The sequence below is a fragment of the Oryctolagus cuniculus genome, chromosome 1 (assembly GCF_051225735.1).
Source record: "Oryctolagus cuniculus isolate XC-2025 breed Fujian yellow rabbit chromosome 1, ASM5122573v1, whole genome shotgun sequence".
NCBI lineage: Eukaryota > Metazoa > Chordata > Mammalia > Lagomorpha > Leporidae > Oryctolagus > Oryctolagus cuniculus.
This window is the reverse complement of record NC_142867.1, coordinates 55,412,834-55,433,188: the sequence shown is the minus strand read 5'-3', so window position 1 is coordinate 55,433,188 and position 20,355 is coordinate 55,412,834. Positions and strand designations below refer to the sequence as shown.

At 46.0% G+C, this 20,355-nt stretch overlaps 1 protein-coding gene across 1 annotated transcript in view; it reads left to right on the top strand.

Annotated features, from left to right (window-relative positions):
- Positions 1–20,018, top strand: part of CTR9 (CTR9 component of Paf1/RNA polymerase II complex) — a 29,455-nt gene extending 9,437 nt beyond the window's left edge. The window contains exons 7-25 of the mRNA XM_002708814.6: positions 1,231–1,338; positions 2,796–2,903; positions 3,032–3,268; positions 3,490–3,579; positions 3,688–3,816; positions 3,922–4,105; positions 8,093–8,181; positions 9,900–10,085; positions 10,172–10,259; positions 10,783–10,931; positions 12,555–12,671; positions 12,791–12,936; positions 13,886–13,957; positions 14,469–14,604; positions 14,785–14,931; positions 15,693–15,850; positions 16,773–16,869; positions 17,084–17,196; positions 18,957–20,018. Of these exons, the coding sequence (XP_002708860.1) occupies positions 1,231–1,338; positions 2,796–2,903; positions 3,032–3,268; positions 3,490–3,579; positions 3,688–3,816; positions 3,922–4,105; positions 8,093–8,181; positions 9,900–10,085; positions 10,172–10,259; positions 10,783–10,931; positions 12,555–12,671; positions 12,791–12,936; positions 13,886–13,957; positions 14,469–14,604; positions 14,785–14,931; positions 15,693–15,850; positions 16,773–16,869; positions 17,084–17,196; positions 18,957–19,383 (2,781 nt within the window). The 3' untranslated portion in view covers positions 19,384–20,018. The remainder of the gene's footprint in view (positions 1–1,230; positions 1,339–2,795; positions 2,904–3,031; positions 3,269–3,489; positions 3,580–3,687; positions 3,817–3,921; positions 4,106–8,092; positions 8,182–9,899; positions 10,086–10,171; positions 10,260–10,782; positions 10,932–12,554; positions 12,672–12,790; positions 12,937–13,885; positions 13,958–14,468; positions 14,605–14,784; positions 14,932–15,692; positions 15,851–16,772; positions 16,870–17,083; positions 17,197–18,956) is intronic.
- The last annotated feature ends 337 nt before the right edge of the window (positions 20,019–20,355 follow it).

The following is a 20,355-nucleotide window of genomic DNA, read 5'->3' as shown; positions in this document are numbered from 1 at the left end:
ATCAGAAGAAGAGTTACAGAGGCTGCATAGTCTGCAGGCAGGGCAAAATGGCTGTGGAGTAATCCACCAGTATCTGCCACTCCAAGAAGATGGCTAGATCAGTAACACCAAAAGTGACTCTTGGAAGGCAGAAACTGATAAAGCAGATGGCAAGTAAGAATTGACAGGAAAATAAAAAGAGGAGGGGCTGGCATCGTGGCAAAATGGGTAAAGCTGCTGCCTGTGATGCTGGCATCCCATGTGGGCACCGATTTGTGTCCCAGCTGCTCCACTTCTCCACTTCTGATTTGGCTCCCTGCTAATGGCCTGGGAAAGCAGCGGAAGATGGCCCAAGTGTTTGGGCCCCTGCTACCTATGTAGGAGACCTGAATGAAGTTCCTGGCTACTGGCTCCAGACTAGCCCAGCCCTGGCCATTGTGGCCATTTAGGGAATGAACCAGTAGATGGAAGCTTTCTCTCGTTCTCTCTGCTCCCTCAACCCCCAATTCTAGTCCCTTTCCCTCCTTCACACCCTTTTTTCCCCTCTCCTCCTCCCTCTCGCTCTGTCCCATAACTCTGCCTTTCATATGAACAAATAAATCTTCAATTAAAAAATCATAGTTAAAACTGGTATCAGAGGTGCGTGTTGTGACACAGTGGGTGAGCAACTGCTTGGGGTGCCTGCATCCCATAATGGAGTGCCAGATCCAGTCCCAGCACCTCTGCTTCCCATCCTGCTTCCTGCTAATGCAATCTGGGGCATGGCAGATGATGGGCAAAGTGTTTGGGCCCTTGCCACCCACAATGGGAGGTCCTGAGCAAGTGCCTGGCTCCTGGCTTAAGCTTGGCTCAGCCCTGGCTATTGTGGGTATTTGGGAAGTGAAGCAGCAGCCCCCTCCTTCTCTTTCTCTCTTGCTCTCACTCTCCCTCTCACTTTCTGTCACTCTGCCTTTCAGGTAGATGAAAATAAATAAGCTTTAAAAAAAAAAAAAAGACTTAAATATATGCACCCAATATCAGAGGACAGGGAGTTCTTTACAATGGAGGGTGCTTCCACAATTAAGAAAACTAAATTCTAATGATTTTGTAACTCACTATTTGAAATTTTTGGTCCCTGATAATAACTAAAACAAGAGCTATATTTCACTTTCTGAATTTTAAAGTTATATTATTTCTTAAGACTACAAAGAAAACTAAAAAACTTCTAATTAAGTAATGTTTTTCACTCCATCTGATTGCAATTTTTTTTAGGCTGATTCCATCAAAAATGGTGTCCAGCTTCTTTCCAGAGCTTATACTATTGACCCTAGCAACCCTATGGTATTGAACCACTTGGCAAATCACTTTTTCTTCAAAAAGGTAGAAGTCATTTACTTTTCTATTCTGATGCTTGTTTTTCTGTACTGCAGTTAAGAGTATTTTAACTTGGAAAGAAACTTGAAAATATCAGTTTGTTTGCTTTTCCAAATTATTTACCTTGGGGTAGGTATATTTGTTCATTTTTATTGACCCTTTATACCATAGCCAACACTGATAGGGATGTGGAAATGAGTAAGACATGGTTTCTGTACTCAAGGAACTCAGCTTCATGGAAAACACAGCCATATAAACAAATGTAAAAATAAAGGTCTGCACCCACTTGTGGCAAAGAAATGAGGAAGTGATCAGGCGTCTAGAGAGGGTTTCACCAACATGGAAGAGCTCTGAAAGTGCAGGTGTTTTGGAGGCACTCACTAGGTGGTTGAAGGGAATGGCACAGATCTGGAAAACAGTCTTAGCAGTTTGGTGTGGTAATAGCATTGCATGAGATGGGCAAGCATTGCATCTCGAGCATGAGGACTTGTGTCAGAAACATTTGGATGTACAGATGTGGGCAACAAGGAGTTTGTGACATTTTTCTGTTGATTATGATATATTTGTTGCCACTAATTCTGTAGAAGCAATGGCATTTTAATTAAGATACTAAATCTAGAATTCATTGATGGGGCTAAGGTTGTGGCACAGCAGATTAAGCCGCCGCTTGCAACACCTGCATCCCACATTGGAGTGCTAGTTCATTCCTGTCTACTCTGCTTCCAATCTAGCTTCCTGCTAATGTACCTGGGAAAGAAGTGGATGATGGCCCAAGTACTTTGGTCCCTGCCACCACATGGGAGACCTGGATAAAGTTCCTGGCTCCTGGCTTCAGCCTGGCCCAGTCCCAGCTATTACAAGCCTTTGGGGAGCAAACTTGCAGATGGAAAATCTCTCTCTGTGTGTCATTATGCCTTTCCAATAAATACATCTTAAAAAAGATTTGACAAAGTTTTTATATAATATTCATGAAAATGTAATCTTCCATTTTGAAACCAGGTACTTTAAGCTAGTTTAATAGCAATTTAAATAAAAGCTACAAAACCAAATCAATCCTTATTAATGATAGCTACTGTGTTGTTCGTTATTAGTATACATTCCATGCTTACCAAATGCTAAGTGCTGCTTAAAATGTATTCCATGTATTTATTTAGGTACTCTTCATAGCAGGCTTATGAAATAGGTAATCTTACTGCCATTTTATGCTTGAGTAATTTGATGCAGTTAATAGTCTAAAGTCACCCAGCTGCTAGCCACTATGTTTTACTCTGGCTGTGGAAGCTTCCTGCCTTCCATGAGGAACTGTTGACTAAGCTCTGTGGTGTTTAAGTGTCACAGGACCCAAAGGCAACCGTGTAGGGGAGATGGATCTTACAGGTAAATGAAGTGTCACTGTTGAAGAAGAAATAACTACGCAGACTCAATTTCATTCTCCCAGTTAACTCTCTGTCTGTATCATTCAGGATTATAGTAAAGTCCAGCACCTGGCTCTCCATGCATTCCATAATACAGAAGTAGAGGCTATGCAAGCCGAAAGTTGCTATCAGCTGGCTAGGTCATTCCACGTGCAGGTGAGATAATTTTAAAACTTTCCTAAGCATCCAGTCCTGTTGTTTTATTTATAATATTTACAGTTCTTCAAGTCTTTTTTTTAACACTTTTATACCTGTTATGGTGTTGTTTCATTTCTGTTTTTTAGGAAGATTATGACCAGGCTTTTCAGTACTACTATCAAGCCACACAGTTTGCCTCATCTTCTTTTGTGCTACCATTTTTTGGTTTGGGACAAATGTATATTTATCGAGGTGACAAAGAAAATGCATCTCAGTGCTTTGAGAAAGTTTTGAAAGCTTATCCGAATAATTATGAAACTATGAAAATTCTTGGCTCTCTTTACGCTGCCTCAGAAGATCAAGAAAAAAGAGATATTGCCAAGGTACATTTGAAAAATCTGTGCTATTTTGTTAGCTATCCCAAGACTTGCATTCCTCATTTCTTGTTATTGCTACGAGAGATAAGCAGGAACAGAGTTGTTAGCTGAACCTGTTCCAGCTTGGATAACAGTAGCTGACTTACTAAACAGTGAAGTAGCCACCATTTTGCATTTTGACCACCTGTGGTTGGAATGTGATAGCTTAGTGCTCCTCTTCATCACAGGGCCATTTGAAGAAGGTCACAGAACAGTATCCTGATGATGTGGAAGCTTGGATTGAATTGGCGCAAATCTTAGAACAGACTGATATACAGGTATTTTCGTTGTTTTTTCTCTCCTACATGATGTTTTCAGTGTGAGCCTGGCCTAGTATTTGTCTTTGACCTTCGCTTCCGCGTCTTCTGTCCATCATGAAAATGCAGGGTGCCCTTTCGGCTTATGGAACGGCCACGCGGATCCTTCAGGAGAAAGTGCAGGCTGATGTCCCCCCCGAGATTCTGAATAACGTGGGTGCCCTCCATTTCCGGCTTGGCAACCTAGGGGAGGCAAAGGTAGGGAACTAGAAGTACTCTCGTAATAGTTGGTTAAGTTCAGTGTACACCTTTTAAAGACGTGTTGACCAGGTCTTTTAACAACGTGCTTTGCTTTTCTTCTAGAAATATTTTTTGGCATCACTGGATCGTGCAAAGGCAGAAGCCGAGCATGACGAACATTATTATAATGCCATTTCCGTTACGACGTCATACAATCTAGCCAGGTTGTATGAGGCAATGTGTGAATTCCATGAAGCAGAAAAACTATATAAAAACATCTTACGAGAACATCCGAATTATGTTGACTGTAAGAATTTTGAATTTATGGAATAAAATCCCCAAATTCCCACAATAGCAAAAATTTAGCCTGCAGGAAAAGCATCTTTCTTAGAACTGATAGTAAAAAAAAATTTGCGGGTTCTGATTGTCTCCCTTCTGTACAAATTTGTGACAAAAAAAGTGCAGCTTTATTTATAATTTATGCTCAAAAGAAACAGGTAACCCAGTTGGACCATACTCAGTTACTAGGCTGTGTTCAGTGGAATCAGCTAATTTTATTAGGCTTCCAACAACTCTGATATATTCGATACTGGATTTACCTTTATAACTATGGTGACATGTTATGACATGTAAACATTTTTGCAGTGCTTATAATAGTGAAAAAGTATTTTTCCTTGAAAAAATTCTTACTGAAATGTCGCTCCCCCTCTTCGTGGAGGAACGACACAGGACCCTGCGCTGTTCTTTCGTCTGCTCGGCCCTCCCCGGGTTTGCTGCTGGTTCTTCCCGGGTTGGCTACTATCCCTTCCACCTCCGTGGAAGGGCAGTTCCCCCTGGCCACATTCCCCACTTCCGCAGGGGAGCGGCACACCGCCGGCCGGCTCTCTCGGGGGCTGCACGGGTTCCCTTAGATGTTCCCCATAGATGTTCCCGGTGCATGCCGTTTCTCTCCTCCTTTATAGTCCTCCTCCGCCAATCCCAACTCGGCTGCCCACACGCCGAGTACGCTGCTTTCCTCCAATCAGGAGCAAGTCCTACAGCTCATTAGTTGAACTCGAGGCAGCTGTGCGGAAGCTGTTTACTTCTCTCCCAACGCCATATTGTGGGAGAGCAGATGCATAGAATAAGTCTTAATTCGAGTAACAGTCTAGTCCGGATTGCTCCCCACAGATCCCCCTTTCTTTTTATTTTTTAGCGTTGATACGCGCCTGTCTTCGGTGTCCCGCGGCACACACTCTGCTCTACTTGCTAGAGTTGCCACAGGCTCTTACAAGTCCTATCAATCAGGAAAACCGAATCCGGGTCCTCTCTTCGCCATTGTGAGGAGGTTTTTAGGCGCTGATGCGTGCCTGTGTTCAGTGCCCTGCAGCGCATACTCTGCTCTGCTAGAACTGCCTGCAGGTGTTTACAAAACCTATCAGGCAAACCGAATCCAAGCCTTCTCATTGCTGTATTGTGGGGGAGACTTATTAGTGTTGGTTCGTGCCTATCTTCGGTGACCTGCAGCTCATACTCTGGTCGAGCTGCTTGTTGGCGCTTACCGCCTTAAATCAGGCAGACCGAATCCAAGCTTAATATTGTTGTATTGTGGGGAAGCCTTACTGATGTTAATTCGTGCCTGTCTTCGGTGACCTGCGGCGCATAAGCTGCTAGCTGCCCGCAGGTGCTCATCGCCTCACTTGATTAGGCAGACCGAATCCAAGCTCTCACATTGCAGTGTTGTAGGGAGGCCTTTTTATTTCTCTATTTCTCTATCTCCGGGCATTCCTATTTCTCCCATTTTACTTCTATCTTCCAGCATTCCTATTTTTCTCACTTTAGTTCTAAAACTTCTGTTTCTCTTATCCCTGCAGCTTCCCGGCGCCTCGCGCTGCCGGCAGCTTCACGGCTCCGCGCAGCTTCAGCCCGCGCCTCATCTGCGCGGCTCGGCTTTGCGCGGCTTGGCTTCGCGAAGCGCTCCGCGGTCTCCACGCTTAACCCTTTCGCGTCTGAACCACAGCCACGCCAGCGTTCCCTATCTATTCACGCCCCGTGCTCTCTCTGCACGCGGCGGCTTCCGCGAGTAACACAGCGTAGCTTGCGTCTCCGCCACTAGCATTCAATCTAAGTTCCCCGGGCTAGCCTGGCGAATTCAACCCAGCGTACGTCTCCGCCCCACGATTTGGCTTCCCGTCCTTTGCTCCCCGGGCTAATCAGACGGATCCCAATCTGGCTTACGTCTCAGCTTCTGGTTTCAACTTTTCGCCCCCTATTCCCGGGCTAACTTGAGAATCCCAAAGTGGCTTTCGTGTCCGCCTTGGCCTGCCCCCCACGGCTTCAATTTCCCTAACATTTTTCTCTACCCGGTATGTTTCCCCAAGCTTTCCTCCAACAATACTCCTCCCTCATTTCTCCTGGCCTCTCCCCACAGTCCGCGTCCGAGTCTGTTTGTTCTAGCTTTCACCTTCGCTTTCCACCTTAGAGATTTCTCCCAGCTTCCCCCCGTAGTCCGTATCCGAGTCTATGCCTAGGCTTTCAATAGCTTCTTCCGGCTCCTTTTTCGTCCGGCTTTTCCCTAGGCTGTTTGCTAGTCTCTCTCTCCGATATTTTCCCTAGTTCTTCCCGTTTCTTCCCTCCTAAGTTTTTTATCCGTCCTAGGTTTCCTATCCGAGTCACGGCACCATTATGTCGCTCCCCCTCTTCGTGGAGGAACGACACAGGACCCTGCGCTGTTCTTTCGTCTGCTCGGCCCTCCCCGGGTTTGCTGCTGGTTCTTCCCGGGTTGGCTACTATCCCTTCCACCTCCGTGGAAGGGCAGTTCCCCCTGGCCACATTCCCCACTTCCGCAGGGGAGCGGCACACCGCCGGCCGGCTCTCTCGGGGGCTGCACGGGTTCCCTTAGATGTTCCCCATAGATGTTCCCGGTGCATGCCGTTTCTCTCCTCCTTTATAGTCCTCCTCCGCCAATCCCAACTCGGCTGCCCACACGCCGAGTACGCTGCTCTCCTCCAATCAGGAGCAAGTCCTACAGCTCATTAGTTGAACTCGAGGCAGCTGTGCGGAAGCTGTTTACTTCTCTCCCAACGCCATATTGTGGGAGAGCAGATGCATAGAATAAGTCTTAATTCGAGTAACAGTCTAGTCCGGATTGCTCCCCACACTGAAAGGCCCCAGTTTGAGTTTTTGCAACCAAGACATTAAAAATATGAAAGGTTTTTAATTAAAAAGTAATTTTCATTGGTTTATGGATTTGAGAGGACAGATAGAGAGCTCGCATACTTTCTTATTTTGTCTTAGTCGCATCAGGAGCTATTAACTTGGCATCTATAGAGCTATTGTGGATGCAAAACTGATTTCAAATAAATCAGATTTTAGTTGAATGTCAAACTGAATTCACATTGACTTGATAGCACTGAGCCATTATTGATTTCTTGAAGAGAATTACCTTTTCTAGAGAAAACAATTTGAATTTGTGTTGTACATTGAAGTGCAAGAACCATGGTTCGAATCCAGGACTAGTAAGTAGTAGTCCCCCATAGTCACATGCTTCCACTTGTGTCATATGACAGGCAACCTTTTAAGAAAAAATTACTGGATTCTTAGCTTCTCTATATGCTGTAATTTTAATTTTAAACATTCCTTAGATACTACAAGTAATACTTGTCTGTGTTTTACTTATTGTTCTTAGATTTAGGTGAATGTAAAAACTAGAATCATATTACAGAAATAATTGAAAGTTTAATTCCAATTGTTTGGGGGAATCTGACATTAACTTTTATGCCATAGTCTTTGGAAACATTTAAAAGCACTATTCTTGCTTTTTTTCTATACTACAGAGAGTGTTATTTGTCATCTCCTTCTTTGTTCTTATTCTGTTGTGATTTGTTTCAGTTATTTGTGGGAAATAACTTCTTAATATGTTTGTTTTCTTGAATTAAAGTTTTCATGTGGAGAATATTAAAAAAAAAAAAGAAAGAAAAGAAAAAACTACTGGCAGTGGTATGTGTTGGAGAGAAATTGGAAACAGAGACCAAAGCCAAGCTTTTTAAAATATAGCTTCAGATAAGGGCTTGGACCAGGGTGCTAGCATTGAGAATGGAATGGAAGAGATAAATCCTAGATTCCAAATAGTAAGACATGACAAAATTACACTTGAACTTGTTAGGCTGATGTTGGATGTTTTTCACCCCTGGGACTTTGTGTTTCTTGTATGGACATTTTCACAAGAAAGAGTTATTTCTAGAGTATGACTTTAAATTGTGATCCTGCATAGCTAACATTTTGAACATAAAACCTTTTAAATACATGTTTTCAGGCTATTTGCGCCTAGGAGCCATGGCCAGAGATAAAGGAAACTTTTATGAGGCTTCAGATTGGTTTAAGGAAGCTCTTCAGATTAATCAGGTTAGTAATATTAATGTTTAGGTTTGAGAGATAATATTTTCACTTCTTTCCAAGAACCCTGTAAATCAGTTCTTTCTTTTAATGGCTGTCATATTTGTAGTATTTTGGCATCTCTCTGTTTTGTTGTTGTTGTTTTCCATTTATATATTAAGAATACTGAAGAGTGGGATAGGGGTTTGATCTATCAGTCAAGACAAACTGGTTGGCCGGTGCCATGACTCACTAGGCTAATCCTCCGCCTGAGGCAATGGTACCCCAGGTTCTAGTCCCTGTCGGGGCACCGGATTCTGTCCCGGTTGCTCCTCTTCCAGTCCAGCTCTCTGCTGTTGCCCGGGAAGGCAGTGGAGGATGGCCCAGGTCCTTGGGCCCTGCACCCGCATGGGAGACCAGGAGGAAGCACCTGGTTCCTGGCTTCGGATCAGCACAGCGCACTGGCCGCAACGCGCTGGCCGTAGCGGCCACTTGGGGAGTGAACCAACAGAAAAAGGAAGACCTTTCTCTCTGTCTCTCTCTCTCACTGTCTAACTCTGCCTGTCAAAAAAAAGAAAAAAAGACAAACTGGTTAAGAATGCCCATGTCCCACATCAGAATGCCTGGGTTTGATGCCTGATTCCAGCCAGCTGCCTACTAGTGTAGACCCCAGGAGGCAGTGGTGATGACTGAAGTACTTGGGTTCCTGCCACCCACATGGAGACCTAGGTTGAGTTTCCTGCTCCCAGCATTGGTTCAGCCCTAAAATTCACTCCTCAAATGCAGACATTTGGAGAGTGAACCAACAAACAGGAGTGCTTATGTGCTCTCTCTCTCTTTCTCTCTCCCCCCTTCCTCTTCTCTCTCTCTAGTTCCTGAGAACTCTTAGTCTATCCCGCTCTGCCTCTCAGATAACTAAATAAAATTTTATTTTTTACTTTTTTGAGACAGAGTCCCCATCTGCTAATTTACTCTCTAGTTACCCAAAACAACCAGGACCAGGCTGGGCCAAAACCAGCAGCTAGGAACACAATCCAGGTCTCCCATATGGGTGTCAGGGACTCAACCTCTTCAGCTATCACCTGCTGCTTCCCAGGGTCTACAGCCACAGGAAGCTGGAATCAGGAGCTAGAACCATGGCTCAAACCGAGGCAGTCTGATACGGGATGCAGGTGGTACCACTAGGCCAGACACCTGCCCCTCTGTTATTAATTAATCATGGAATAAATAGGGGCCATAGCCTCTTCTATTTACCTCCTTATTCCGTCTTCCCTCCCCCGTCCTATCCCTTCACATACACGTCAACAAATGTGACCTGGTGTGTATGCCTTACCCTCTGTAGTTTACCTCACTTGGAATTTTAGTCCCATTTGAGAAAAGCTTGTGGCATCACAGTATTTTAGCAATAGAGGAGAGCTCGTGTTAGCCTTATGATTGTGGCCCACAGTAAGAATTAGATTTCACTTCAGAGTCTAGTGTACACATACGTATATGTATAAACAGCTAAAAGCTTCCAAGTCATTATTTGTTCTTGCCAGTGGTCAGTGGGCTGATATTTCTACTTTTTTCCCCTTCTTTTGTATTTCTTGGGCTGTAAACTATGCACTACTAATGGGTCTCAATTCTCAGTTGGAAAACCACTGTTCTAATGTAAATAATAACCTCTTCAGAAACCATCTTTGTAGGAAGTTGATTGAACTCTCTCAAACTATAATTACAGATTTTGTTTCATTGTATGTGTGTTTCAGGATCATCCCGATGCTTGGTCTTTGATTGGTAATCTTCATCTGGCAAAACAAGAATGGGGTCCAGGCCAGAAGAAATTTGAGAGGATATTAAAACAGCCGTCCACACAGAGTGACACGTACTCTATGCTAGCTCTTGGCAATGTGTGGCTCCAAACTTTGCATCAGCCCACTCGAGATCGAGAAAAGGTCATCTCTTTTTGCCTTTTTAAACTAACCTTATATTCTGTGTTCTTGTTTGAATTTTTTAAAATAAGACTTGTTTCCTTTTACAGGAGAAGCGTCACCAGGATCGTGCTCTGGCCATCTACAAGCAGGTACTCAGAAATGATGCGAAGAATCTGTATGCTGCCAACGGCATAGGTGACTATCAGATGTGGGTATCCAGGGGTGGGTGTTTGTGCAGTGGCTGAGACACGCTTGAGAGGCCCGCATGCCCTGTCAGTGCCTGGGTTTACATCCCGGCCCCACTTCTAATTCCAAGTTCCTGCTCATGTGCGCCCTGTAGGGTAGCAAGTGATGGCTCAAGTATTTGTGTTCCTGTCTTGAGTTGAAATCTGAGCTCCTGGCTTCAGCCTAGCTAAGGCTGTTCTGGGCATTTGGGGAGTGAACCAGTAGATGAAGAACCTCTCTATGTCTCTCCCCATCCCTCCCTGTCCTCCCTGTCTCTGACTTTCAAGTAAATACAAATTTAAAAATTAAAAAAAAAAAAAAAGATGTGAGCATCCATAATGATTTCTGAAATGACTATTTTGAAGGAGTATTTGTAAATCAGACTTTATCTCCAAATGTAATAGATAATTATAATTGCTTTAAATAAGACTTTTAATTGTTTTACTGGCTATGATTAGAGAATTCATAAATGTGAACCTTTCTGTACCTGTAGGAGCTGTTTTGGCCCACAAAGGGTATTTCCGTGAAGCTCGTGATGTTTTTGCCCAAGTAAGAGAAGCAACAGCAGATATCAGTGATGTGTGGCTGAACTTGGCACACATCTATGTGGAGCAAAAGCAATATATCAGCGCCGTTCAGATGGTAATGTCTTGTAAGATATCTTTATGTCATGGTCATTGTTGAGCAGATGTTTTCTTAACCTTGCTGGCCCTGTCTTGGAGCTGTCTGCTATCTCTCTGATGCTGTGTCTATTCAGAGATTTGTAATTACATAATGTAAAGGCCAGGCTTTGTGGTCCAGAGATGTGAGTCCTGGTTCTGCCACTAATTGCATGTCTTGGGCAAAGGACATCCTCTCGGAGCCAATTATCCTACCTTTCAAATGGAGATGATTGTACCTTAACCTTATAGAATATTGTCAGGATCCATATGAAAAGTACTTGGCACTAACTTGCCTAGCATATTACTGAATACCCAGTAAACAGGATTTAGTATTCATTTGTTTGCTTGGTTTTTGAAACTGCAGAGTTTCAGAAAGCTGAAATGACAATATTTTTTAAAAGAAAGAAAACTTCATAGGGATAAACTTTTGTAACTGTAGAATTTTGTTGTGGTTATCTTATTTGCTGAGTACTTGAATTTGAAATAAAAGCTGCACCCAACATCTTTAATATATTAAAAAGTGGGGCCGGCATGTGGTGCAGTACAAGTGATGTCTGCGACACTGCCATCCCATATGGGCGCCAGTTCAGGTCCCGGCTGCTCCACTTCCTATCCAGCTCTCTACTAATGCACCTGGGAAAGCAGCAGAAAATTCTTGAGCCCCCACCACCGACGTGGGAGACGTGAATGGAATTTCAGGCTCCTGGCTTCAGCCCGACTCAGCCCTGGCTGTTATGGGGAGTAAACCAGTGGATGGAAGATCAATCTATCCCTGTCTCTGTAACTCTACCTTTCAAATAAATAATAAATCTTAAAGATACATGTATATATTAAAAAGTAAAAAGACCTGCAGGTTATATTATGGTCAGAAAGAACTAGCTTCTTACGTAAGGTAGAAAAAGACCAGATGAGGCTTTTGGAAGAGGTTTACCTTTATTCTAAAAAGAGTGAGTTACTGTTGGTGTTCAAAATATTGGAAGGGCAATGATCACAGGGACTCACAGAATTGCGATTGCATATGGCAACCTGAGAGGTTGTGTTTTTTGAAGTGGGCCTTCCTGATCTGCAAAATTGTAATGTTGTCTTTTATAAATGCAAATCAATTATCAGAGACACTGGTCTTTTCCTATGACAAGATGTGTTCCATGGTCAAAAAGTGTGATATTCATGTCAAAATTAACAATTTTATTGCGTTGATCTTACCAAAAAGTGAAGCAGAACAGTAAGAATTCTCATGCTCATGCCAGTAGATTCCAGCAATCCTACAGCAAGGTCCTAGAGAGTATGCCCACGGGAGCTGGGTGTGTGACTTTTAATAAGTGGTCAGTAAACCGATTCTCCGTGGCTTCCCAACCTGCTTACTCTTTCTTTAAGTGTTGGTCCAAATTTCAAGTGAGAAAATGATTTCAAGTGTCTAGTTTTTCTAAGGATCAGATTTTTATGTTGTGAAAATGTATCCTAGATGAATGTCAAAAATCATTTCCAAAATCATTCTCTGAAAATAACCCTACAGGGTAAAATACAAAGCTTCAAAATCACTTGAAGTTTTGCTGCAAAATGAAAAGACCATTTAATCCCTGTTGGATTTCACTCTGTTTCGTAGTATGAAAACTGCCTCCGGAAATTCTATAAGCACCAGAACACCGAAGTTGTGCTGTATTTGGCCCGGGCCTTGTTCAAGTGTGGCAAGTTACAGGAATGCAAGCAGACTTTGCTGAAGGTAAAAGCGAGAGCTCACTGGGGCTCCCGTGCGTTTCTGTGCTGGACTGTGTATTTTTAATTCTTTCGTCTGTGTTTTCACATAGCTACTAACAGTCTGCGTTTACTTTTTACTTGCAGGCTAGACATGTGGCGCCCAGTGATACGGTTCTCATGTTTAATGTGGCCCTGGTCCTACAGAGATTAGCTACCTCTGTCCTGAAAGATGAAAAAAGTAATCTGAAGGAAGTTCTTAATGCTGTGAAAGAACTGGAGCTTGCGCACAGGTAAAAAGCCTGTGGGGAACACCTTTGAATTGAAATGCTTTTTTTTTTTTAAGTCATTTGTCTCCAGAGGTGCTGAAAGATTCTTCCCTAAAAAGCAAACTCCATCAGAATCATTCTAGGCATATTTGTGCTAAGGCAGATGGCTGCCATCAGGTGGCGCCATACTGCAGCCAGAATCCAGCCACCAGTGGCTTATGGAGCCCCACCCTTTGAACTGGCTGACTGGCTTGGTCGCTTGCCTTAGATTTTTCAGTAATCTGACAATAATTTGATTTGGCATTTTATTCATGTGAGAAATTTAGATTCCAATTAGGCTTGTTTTATTTTTATACCAGTGTGTCTTGATGAGATGTTGGTTTTCGTTGAACTAGGATTAAGTTCTTAACTCTAGAATACTGCTTACTGGGTTTATTCAGCTCAGCTCAAAATTTACTTAACCTGATAGTATTTCTTCAGTAATTCGGTGTGTGGTGAGATTAAAACCTGACATCTTTTCAGGTTTTATGCAACCTATTTGAATCTCGTTTAACATTTCTTCCTTGCTTAGTGAAGTGTAGGTGTTTTCCTGACCTAAGTGCCCTGGCTGCCATGCTGACGTGTTTCATAAATTTACTGTTCAGTCAGTATTCGTTGGTTGAATTGATTTTTTTTGTTGTTGTTATTTGTGAGCTTACTGATGGTATTAAACAACATTGCCCGTCTTGCTAAACTCCTCTTTTATTAAACGTGGTGAGTGGCTTATTGATAACAACCTTCTTTTAGGTGAGTTGGGTGTGTAATTTTCCTCTTGAGATGATAGTCCTTTGTACATTCTGTGCATCCATGTAAATCAGCCAGTCAAGACATAAGCCTTTCTTCAGTTTGTTTTGGTAGAACAGATTAAAAATCTAACAGGCTTTTTAAATTAGACCCTTTCTTTTAAGTATTTTCTTTTCCTCATTCCATTTAGATACTTCAGTTACCTGAGTAAAGTGGGTGACAAGATGAGATTTGATTTGGCGCTTGCTGCTACAGAAGCAAGGTAATGTTACTGTTTGTGGCGAGTGCCTGGTTGGGCTGGGAGAGCAACACAGCAGCAAACAGGGACTGCTGGCTTTGCAAGGCTCGGTCTTTCACACACGTCAGGACTCCCTAACCCATGCCAACACTGTTTTCTTTCAAGGAGTTTGGCACAAATGATTGAGTACAAGAACTTAAGTTGTGGGGAAATACCTGTGTGTTTCACTAATGTCAGCAGTGTCACCAGTCAGCATGGTGCCTGGCTCTCTCTTGAGTCACCTGAAGATGATGTTAGAAGTCTGTTAAGCTGTGCCTTGAGAGGGTGTTTGTGATTTGGGAACTTAACATAGTTGACGGAACTAACGTGCTAAAGAAAATTAGTCTTGCTAATTAAGGCTTCACACAGATGTCATCTAATGATTCTGCTTCAGATTTGTTAACTTAAGGAAAAATCAGGTGCTCTTGAATTTCTCGTTTGTTTTAAGAACGTGTCCTTTCTACTTTCATATTTCTCCGACCCTAACATGTTCCAGACAATGCTCTGACTTGCTGAGCCAGGCGCAGTACCACGTGGCCCGAGCCCGCAAACAGGACGAGGAAGAGCGGGAGCTGCGGGCCAAACAAGAGCAAGAAAAGGAGCTGTTAAGGCAGAAACTTCTGAAAGAGCAGGTACCTCGTGCCATCGGGTCTCCCAGGTGTGCTAGAATTACAGAAGTGTGTGCATACACGTGCTTCGGTTTTTTTTTTTTTTAAACCCTTCAGTTTTTTCATTATGGTAGCCTTCAGTTTTTTTCATCATAAGAACATTTTGATGGGATTTTTTTTCCGCCTACCTTGTTTTCCTCACAGGAAGAGAAACGTCTCAGAGAAAAGGAAGAGCAAAAGAAACTTTTGGAACAGCGGGCCCAATATGTGGAGAAGACCAAAAATATTCTTATGTTTACTGGCGAGACCGAAGCAACAAAAGAGAAGAAAAGAGGTGGTGGCGGTGGGCGGGTAAGACACGACCCCTGCTGGCGCTGACAGAAGTGAATCTGATACATTCCCTCTGTCCCTAGTCCTTAGCTTTGACTTCCTCCTTTACTAAGAGACAGTCTTCTGACACAGAGAATGGCATCCAGTGTTTAGAAGTGCATTCCGGCCGGCGCCGCGGCTCACTAGGCTAATCCTCCACCTGCGGTGCCGGCACACCGGGTTCTAGTCCCGGTCGGGGCGCCGGATTCTGTCCCGGTTGCCTCTCTTCCAGGCCAGCTCTCTGCTGTGGCCCGGGAGTGCAGTGGAGGATGGCCCAAGTGCTTGGGCCCTGCACCCCATGGGAGACCAGGAGAAGCACCTGGCTCCTGCCATCGGATCAGCGCGGTGCGCCGGCCACAGCGCGCCAGCCGCGGCGGCCATTGGAGGGTGAACCAACGGCAAGAGAAAGACCTTTCTCTCTGTCTCTCTCTCTCACTGTCCACTCTGCCTGTCAAAAAAAGAAAAAAAAAAGAAGTGCATTCCAAGGTTAGCTAAGTACGTTTTACCTTGTAATGGCCTTGGAGTAGTTGATGACTTTTGCGCAGTGTTAACCAGTTGAGACAGTCAACCCAATTAGAAGTTGTAGACATCTGGGCCTGGTCAGGCATCTCTTGCATGTGACTTAGTAAAAGATCCCTCACTTGGCACATGGCTGCTAGAATGTGCCAACTTCCTATACCCTAGAGTTCCGGCCGCACTCCACCTTCCAGGAAATAACTGAGTTCATTTTGTTTGGATTTTAGCGTTCAAAGAAGGGAGGAGAGTTTGATGAATTTGTCAATGATGACACAGACGATGACTTACCTGTCTCCAAAAAGAAGAAGAAAAGAAAGGGCAGTGGTAGTGAACAAGAAGGTGAAGAAGAGGAGGGTGGTGAGAGAAAGAAGAAAAAGAGGAGAAGGTAGTACCATCCGTAATGTGTCCTAGATAACCTTGTGAAAATAGCAGGAGAAACCCTCACCTTCTGAATCTGTCTGCCAGCCGGATCACGTGATCTTCCCAGTGATGCTGTGTGCTCCTGCTTCCTACCGGAACCCTAAAACAGAGCACATGCCCTTCCGCAGTCCTCAGTCAGTGGGGCCCTCTTGTGTCTTTACAACCATGGTATCTGTTGGCAGATGTAGGCGACAGAGAGAGAGAAGACCTCTCTGTCTTCTCTGAAGGTGTGCGCTTCAGCTGTGCACACAGTCTCAGCCTCCAGTCCCACTGGTGCATTGGAACAGCAGTGCCTACCTGGCTGCGTGCGCAGAATGTGAATGTATGGCAGCTCCTCTTACACTGCCCGGTCAGGGCTGCCCTGCCCCTCTCGCAGCTCTCCCGTGCCCTCACGTAGCACTGCCGTGTCCAGGAGCCCCTGCCGGCTGCCTTCCTTAGGCTGCCCTTCCCGGTCGTGGTCAGCTGTGTGTGAGAAAGAACCTGATAAATTCTTTCAGGCCCAGCCAGACCTGTGGAGTTGAAGCTGTGATGAGGACATTAGCAGCAGGCCTGGAATTAGTCGTTGGGAAGGAAGGAACGGGGCAAGATGTGGGGGTCTGGAGCGGGTGTTTTTACAGAGTTGCTCTCACCCCACCCAGCGCCAGATGCAAACTTCGAGTGCTGAGAGAGTGCACGCTTGACTAAGTCAGGCAGCAGATGTCGCGGGCACGCGGCGTGCTCATTGCCAAGTCCTGAGCCGCGGCCTCCGCCCCCGCGGAGTGTCGGGTCTGTCGAGGACAGTTCCTGCTCAGCGGGGTTTTCAGAATGAAGAGTGTCTTGATGGCAGAGTAGTGTGAGGTGAGAGGCTTGCGTGACTGCTGACAAACTCTCTCTCGGTGTTCTCTAAGACCTCCGAAGGGAGAAGAAGGGTCTGACGACGATGAGACAGAAAATGGCCCCAAACCGAAAAAGCGCCGTCCTCCGAGAGCAGAGAAGAAGAAGGCTGTAAGTTTCAGGGCTCTGTCCTTGCCCCGTAGGTGGAGACCACCACCTGCCCTGGAAGGCCTCCCTCCCCGCAGCTCCCACAGGCGCAAGTGCTGCTTGGCATCCTTTGGGAGGCTGCTTGATGGTTTCGTTGTAGTACAGATCCAGTTCAGCAGGAAGTCTTCACTATGGAAGAGTCTTGCCTGATCCGTTATGTGTCACATTTCTTCTTCAGCCCAAGCCAGAACGTCTGCCTCCTTCAATGAAGGGAAAAATAAAATCCAAAGCCATAATATCATCCAGCGATGATTCTTCAGATGAGGACAAACTGAAGATTGCTGACGAAGGGTAGGACTTGCTCCCTTGGGGAATCCCTCTAGTGCTGTGGGTAAAGCAGAAGTGGTTGGTAATCTGGCTGTCTGCACTAGGGAAAATATGCCTGTCTTTTAATAAGAGGGAGCAGATGGATAGCCTCGGTGCCAGATGTCTTCTCTCTGGCTTCTTAGAGCCTGAGCAGACATCTTGTCCTCACCCCTCACTTTGTCCTTCGACTCCTTCCTCCCTCAAAGAAGACCTGTTCTTCAGTCTCGTTCCTTCATGGACACTGGCTGGTGTTTCTTAGATGACAGCCTCCTAGAGGAGACAAATCCTTTTACTGCCTTGCCACTGACTAAAAGTGTTAGCGAGTAGCTTGCGCCTGGACTTTGGAGACGGGATACCCCGTCCTCCCTCCCGGGCAGTGGGATTCGCCTCGGCCTGCTCCCCAGGCGGCTGAGCCTCGACTCTCCCTCAGCTCACCGCTCACCTGATGAGGTGGTACAGGGTACTGTGTGTCCAAAACTTCCCCTCAGGCTCCAGCCGCCTCCCTGTGGAGGCCTGGACTCGAGCTCACTACTGCACCTGCACCGCACCGTGTGCTTCTTTGGCCATTGTTTTATTCCTTCATTCGACAGACACTTGAACATCTGTTGTATGCGTGAAGTGCGGGGGGTTTAGGGAAGAAAACAGAGCCCATAAATTCCCCCTGGGGGGTTTTGGAGAATAACAACAGAACAAGTTTAACGCTTGCTTTGTGTTTACGGCGCTCCAGGGACCATACCTAATCTGGAGTTGGGGTGATGGTAGGAGTCTAAGATGTATTTCCGTAAAAGAAGAGGTGTTTGCATTGAAGTACAGCGTCCTGGGGGTCGGAGGTGAGGCAGAGGGAGAGGGTCAGCATGTTGAGAGCACAGGGTGCGGTGCAGGCCCGGCCTGGCGGGGGAGAGATCTCTAGAGAAGCAGCTGTAAGGTCTACTGCACCCCTTCCCTCTGACAGCTCCGTCGGACACGCATTTGGGGCGCCTTTCCCTAAGGTGGTGCTTTGTCCTCACCCCCATGCTGGTCTGCTGGTTTGATCACGCCTGAGCAGTGTGTGGCTTTTAAATATGAGCACTGTGGAGACTACACGTAGAGAGGAAGGCCCAGTGTGGGCGGCAACCTGCCGCCACACCCAACCCGAAGTCAAGGCCGAGTTTATTAAGTCACTTGCCTCACTTAACCTTCATCCTGGCCAGCATGGAGTGCATGTGCTTATTTGCCCAGGTGACATGAAGTGAGCCGAGTCCTAGCTAGTGGGCCCACTGGGCCTGCACACATATACAGAGCCCCCTTCCGCATCACTCTTGATGTTCTCAGAGTGGACTGGGTCACCTGTTGCATACCTGGGTTTCTTTCCCAGTTCGAGCCTTTTGCCCGCCTGCGGTGATGTCCTTGTGTGTCACCTCCCTCGCCTCCCCCAGACTAAGCTCTGTGCGGGTCAGTACTTCTCCCACAGAAACCCGAAGCAGGGACTCCACTGGGGAAACGTGTCCGCCCCAGAGCAGCTGTCCCGGTGGCAGGGGCTCTCCCGGCCAAGACTCGCTGGTGCCACCACCCCGCGGAGCAGAGCGGCTCGTCCTTCTCCCTTCACACGGCCCTGACAGTAGGGGGCTGAGGCGCGGTGGGCCACTCCTGCAGCCCGGGGAGGGGCCGGCCCTTGGTGGCACTGGCCAGCAGAGGTCCTGGCGCGGCCTCTGTAGAGGTGAGCTTGTTAGTAAGGACAGACAAGTACCCTTCCTTCTCTTTGCCAGACGTCCCAGGAACAGCGACAGTGACAGCGACTCGGACGAGGACGAGCGGCAGAAGAAACGGGCCTCGTCGGAGGAGAGCGACTCGGACGAGCACCAGAACAAGTCCGGCAGCGAGGCGGGCAGTCCCCGCAGGCCCCGGAGACAGCAGTCCGACGAGGACTCAGACAGCGAGCGGCCGTCCCGGCAGCGGGCCTCAGGGGCCGAGCAGTCTGACAACGAGTCCGTGCAGTCCGGGAGGAGCCGCTCGGCAGGCTCCGAGAACGACTCCCGCCCGGCCTCCCCCAGCGCCGAGTCTGATCGCGAATCCGAGAGGGGATCGGATAACGAGGGCTCTGGCCAAGGCTCCGGAAACGAATCGGAACCCGAGGGCTCCAACAACGAGGCTTCGGATCGGGGCTCAGAGCGTGGGTCAGATGACAGCGACTAGGTTGTGTGTCATAAAGAAACAGCATCTCTGCAGGAAACTTTTTTAATATATGAAAGCTGTGAGAAACACGTTTCGGATGTTTAGTCAAACAATTGTGAAGTTTTTTCTTAAGGCAATTTTTTTCCTATCTGTTTGTATATTATGCCCCAAGAGACATTTCCAGTGCTCAATTCCAGTATCTGAGTCTCTCGTGATAATGAGACTGTCCTTCATCGTGGTACAGTTCCACCTGTCATATGTGAAAGCTGCAGTAAAAGTAAATGCAGATGCTAAACCATTCCTACCAAGACCGGACTGAAACGGCACAGATGTCTCCCGCATCTCCTTTGTGTGTTCAGCAGCATCCTGTTTTGATTTTTATTGCAATCTTTGGCCAAGTGCTGCAGAAACTTGGTGTTAATGTCTTTGCTCCCTTTTGAGTTTAGATTGAGAACATTTTTATTTTCTGGAGGAAGAGGTATCTACTGTATTCTTGCACCAAAGTACATATGAAAGGAGGGTGATACTGCAGCCATGCAGTTACAAATCACAAATCTATAATTTGTTAGGTTGAATGAGGTGTGGAAACCCCTTTTCTGTTACTAGACTGCAAAAGCCTACCTAAGCCACGTAATAAAATTCTTTACCAACTTTCATGGGTAACTTTGTGTGTTTTTTCTCAGTAATGTTTGTATATGAGTTTTTTTTTAAGATTTGTTTATTTATTTGAAAGAGTTACAGAGTGGGTGAGACAGCAGAAGAGGGAGGGAGAGAGAAAGATCTTCCATCCTCTTGTTCACTTCTGAGATGGCCGAGATGGCTGCCATGGCCAGTGCTGGGCCAGGCCACAGCCAGGAGCTTCATCCAGGTCTACCACATGGGGGCAGGGGCCCAGTCACTTGGGCCTTCTGCTGCTTTTCCCAGACCATTAGCAGGGAACTGGATCAGAAGTGGAGCAGCCAGAACTCGAACCAGCACACATATAGAACATTG